Source organism: Brassica oleracea, chromosome C1, assembly GCF_000695525.1.
Source record: "Brassica oleracea var. oleracea cultivar TO1000 chromosome C1, BOL, whole genome shotgun sequence".
Taxonomy (NCBI): domain Eukaryota; kingdom Viridiplantae; phylum Streptophyta; class Magnoliopsida; order Brassicales; family Brassicaceae; genus Brassica; species Brassica oleracea.
In genome coordinates, this window is record NC_027748.1 from 3,802,643 (window position 1) to 3,807,173 (window position 4,531).

A 4,531-nucleotide genomic window follows, 5' to 3' on the forward strand; every position below is an offset into this window, starting at 1 on the left:
ACTGCTTGTGTTGATTGCGTTACTTCGATTTGAAGATTCAACACTAGTTAAGATCAAGATTAGGTTTATGATCAACTAAGTGAACTGGATCAAGATCGGAATCGAACCTAGTCTGATACCTTAACACTCACATTGAACTCTCTAAAAGAGAATACAGTCTGAAATATTTCGAAAATTTGAGTTTATTTGTAAGTATTTTTTATTGTTTTTTTTATTGTCACGATGAAGAAAGAATGAAATGGATTTAAACCGTGGGCGTTTTGATTACTGTCAGTCTGTCACGTAAAAAAATATATGAAAATGTATAAATTCGATCAATGTACCAGCCCAAAGACAAATTAATGAGATAAAGTAGTGCTCACAGCTCACCTAGTAAAGTCTTTTCATCGAGTTTCAACTAACTTTTACTATCAAAATGTCACTAATATGATGATTTTATTAGTCAACTACAAGATTATAACAAGTTGAATTTATGCGATTATTGGCTATTCACATGATTTCTAAAAGGACACGGGGATTAGCATAAATTGAGATCGTAACGTTAGAATATGGAAAAATTAGGTGAAGCCACTTATGGCCCAAAAAAGCAAGTGTATCGAAATAGGGTGTTAGGTAGAAACACTCATGTGTTGCTTCATGAGCATAAAACCTGGACGACAATATCTTCTTTCTCTTCGCTAACTGGATTCATTTTAGTTACTTTTTCCGTTTCCAAAATTAAAATTTTTTAGATTTTTTTCTTATTTCACGAAAATAGATTTTCGATATTTTTAAGGTACTTTTGAGAAACGTTAATTACAAATATTTGAATTGATTAGATTTAATTGGTGGAGAGTAATTAGAAAATGTATAAAAAATAAATAATAAATTAAACTGTAAACATTTATTATATTCTTAATAAGCGTGAAATCTCTATAAAATCTTACTTTCGGGAACGGAATGAGTATAAATCATCATTTACTCGTCAAATTAAGTTGGCCATCGTTTGATTTTGTAAATGGTTCCAATTAAACATGATTTAAAAAAAAAAAACTTTGCAGCATAATTATGTCCCTATACTCTGTTAAGAGATTTAGATTGAAGTGAGAAAAAATACATATGTATCATTAATAAGCCATGAGAAAACATACATATGTATCATTAATAAGCCATGATTAACTTAAATAAGAGATTTGGGTATGTTTAGCATGTAACGTCATGACCTGATTAAAGTGTCTCACTCGTAAATTCATACTTTGTATCATTTTAAGTGGTTTTTAAGAATTTTGCACATGGATTAAGAAAACAAAATTCTATATAATTTATCTTGATTATATAAAAATATCATTAAATAAAATTAATTCAACCAATAAAACAAAAGTCCAGTATTTTGTAATTGGTCATAAAGTTCAAATGATATTAAATTCTACCTAGAATAATGAAAATATCAATTATTTTGAAACAAAATGTTTCTTTCTAAACACCAGTTAAACTGATACGGAGGGAGTAGCTGCTAGTTTCATAGTTACATTACAATATGTAACATTGGATTAAATATTTTGACCACCCCCTCCCCCCAAAAAAAAAATAAATAAATACATTATTTTCTGCAATTTAAATTTGGATAATTGGCTTTTGTGGACCCATTTAAAATTTTCATTCGGCACATGTTGCTTACTGGTTACTATCACCAAACTCACACCACTATCACAAAACATCCAAACTAGTATATAGTCCATTTCTTTGGAGTCTTGTATATCGCGACTCAAGAAGCAAACAACAAGAAAAAGAGGCCTGAAAACGACCAAAATCATTCCCCTTTTTCACTGACAGGACTTATTCTTAGACACTACTTTTACATTCCAAATAATTCAAATAAGTTTTGCAACTTGCCAACGAAAAAAAGTTTACTCAATTGAAAAGAAAAAGAGGTTAAACCGGAAACTATAAAGAAATTTATGAAGAAAGGGAGAAAAAGGAAGAAGAGAAGAAGCACAAGGGTGCAATTATGGAGGTTTGGACCCCATAGTCAGTGTTCACCATCATTTGTTTATGATGCCTTATGCTCACGCCTGTCTTAAATTAACCTTTTAATTATTATTTTCCAACACTAAACATTTACTATTAGTCGAATGGCATAATCATTCTCACCTCAGAATTAGAAGTTTTGGTTTTGCTTGTGAAAATATTCTTCACGGTTCAATTGAATGCGAGGTTTCCTCATAGTTGTCAAAAATCATTCACCAAGACTAATCGTTTATGTATGTATATATGAGAATGATAATATGATATATGACATGCATATTTTATTTGAGAATGATATATGACATGCATATTTTATTTATTGTACGTAAAACACAAATACGATAGTCTAATGCTATGTGGATTATCATATTCTTGGCTTGTTGCAAAAACCGACATAATCTCCCGTGTAGATTGAACTATCAATTTTTAGAATCTTTTGTATTGTCGATGTTTAACTTGATAATAGGCTAATAGCCATTAAAGTATTATATAGTTGAAAAGTTGGTTTCCTTGTAAACAAAATATTTTATCAACATATTTATTTTGTTCTCCATAAGCTATGCGAAATAGCGGAACTATAAATTATAAAATGACTATGCGATTTCGCTAAAAGAAACTAGTAATCACAGCAAAAAAAGTTCTTCAATTGCAAATTTGTATACCATTTTGTCGATTTTTATTCTCAATGAAATTTATTTAGTATTCATGTTCTTACATTTTTAGAAAACTTAATTTGCTTGTATACTCCAAGTATAAAAATATAGCAAAAATATATATATATGTATATATAAGTAACATAAATGAACCACTCCTCTAGGAAACCACATCAATTATAAGCATTGTTTTCGTTGTAGCTTTCGCATATACATGAGGTTCAAAACCATTACTTTTGACTGTATTTATGTTCTTGCCTTTTCTATGCAAAGTTCAATTTTTTTTTTTTTTGACAAACCTAAAATTTTATAGATTCTTACTCTCCATTTAAGGAGAAAGTGTTTACAGAACATGATAACAAAGTCATCCTGGCCAAACAAACAACAATTAAAATGAAGCAAAGAAAGATAGAAGCATACAAAACACTTAAACAACTAATGGCGTGGAGAAGTCCTCTAGTCCCAACAACCAAGCTGCAAGGTGAAAGTAAGCCTTGAGAATTAAAGACCACATTCAGTGATATAATTCCTGTGATTGAAACAGCAGCAAGTGCACAATTGACAATCCTTGAAATGGCTACACACACATAGGCGATTGAACACCATTTTGATGAGCCTTTGATTAGATCGTCAATATCTGAAGTATCTCTAATCTTAAACGTTTTACTTCCTGAAACAAAACCACTTAAAGTAGATGATGAAATTGGAAGGGGAACACACTCCATAGAGGAGGAAAGAGGGCAGTAAATGTCGACAAACAAGATCTAAGCAATTGAAATGTCAGACATAACTCCATCAAGCTGCCACAACAGAATACAAAAGTACTTCAATATAACACAGGCAGAACTGCATAAAGCAGTAAAGAGACTGCATACTGCAGTAAATGGCCGCACCAATGCTAGGGACAGACTAGGAGAACACTCCAAAACAATCAACACAACACGAGTGAATAAATTTGAAAATCTCAGAGATACAACCTGGATTGTTGGGAGATGAATGAAGCATGAGGTGGTGATGAGGGCCGAGCAACCCGTGCACGAAGCTACAGCCAGATTGACAAGCTGTGAGGTAAAACATACAGTGACTGCGACGGGAGACAAAGAAACCCATAAAAAGAGACCGCATTCTGCAGTAATAAGGCCATTGGAGGAACCCAAACCAAGCACCAACAAACCAGCCACCGGGACCGAAGTAGAAGAACTTCTTAGGACCAAAATCATAGAGGAGATGGAAAGCCAAAGAACTCCAGAGGCAGAATACACTGAGATCTGAGAAAGATTCATATTTAAATCTGGACTCATGAATGGTTCTGAAGCAGAGGACGGTAACAAGAGATGGAAAGATGAGATGGAAGGTTTCTTGGAAAAAACAGATCTGTCTAAGAATGAAACTCCATTGATGATATGGGATTTGCAGAGGATGAGAGCTTTAACGGGAGAGAAGGATCTGTTAGAGGTTCTAACGGAAGATAAGGGTGGATCGGGAGGTTCTGGAGGGTCAGGCTCCATCAACTGACCGGAATCCATGGCAGAGGAGGAGAAGCCCCTGGCGGTTAGGGTTTTCTAGAGAGAGTTTGGTCTGTTTTATTTAAATTTGCATATAATTTTTGCAAAGTTCAATAAAAATGAAATTTGCAACGAAGATGAACTGAGAGAATAATAACAGTACGGGGAGTGCATTTAATATGGATGCAGTGTATATAATGTAAAAGAGGTAGAACACTGTATAAATATAATGCTTCCGTAATAATGGAGGCTACGTCTAGTCTTTTCTCATGAACACATGCCATTGCTTTTCCTTCTGTGCTTTCAACATCTTAGCTATGCATCTACATATAATTATTTCATCCAAAGAGGAAATATGTTTAATGACAT

The 4,531-nt window shown here is 33.0% G+C and overlaps 1 protein-coding gene across 1 annotated transcript; it reads right to left on the bottom strand.

Moving 5' to 3' along the window:
• Positions 1 to 3,004: 3,004 nt before the first annotated feature.
• Positions 3,005 to 4,299, bottom strand: LOC106298658. Its single transcript, XM_013734800.1, has 2 exons — positions 3,635 to 4,299; positions 3,005 to 3,234 (listed from the first exon to the last, which is right to left on the bottom strand). The coding sequence occupies exons 1-2, from the start codon at positions 4,181 to 4,183 to the stop codon at positions 3,172 to 3,174; spliced, it is 612 nt and encodes a 203-aa protein (XP_013590254.1). The 5' UTR covers positions 4,184 to 4,299; the 3' UTR covers positions 3,005 to 3,171.
• Positions 4,300 to 4,531: the final 232 nt, after the last annotated feature.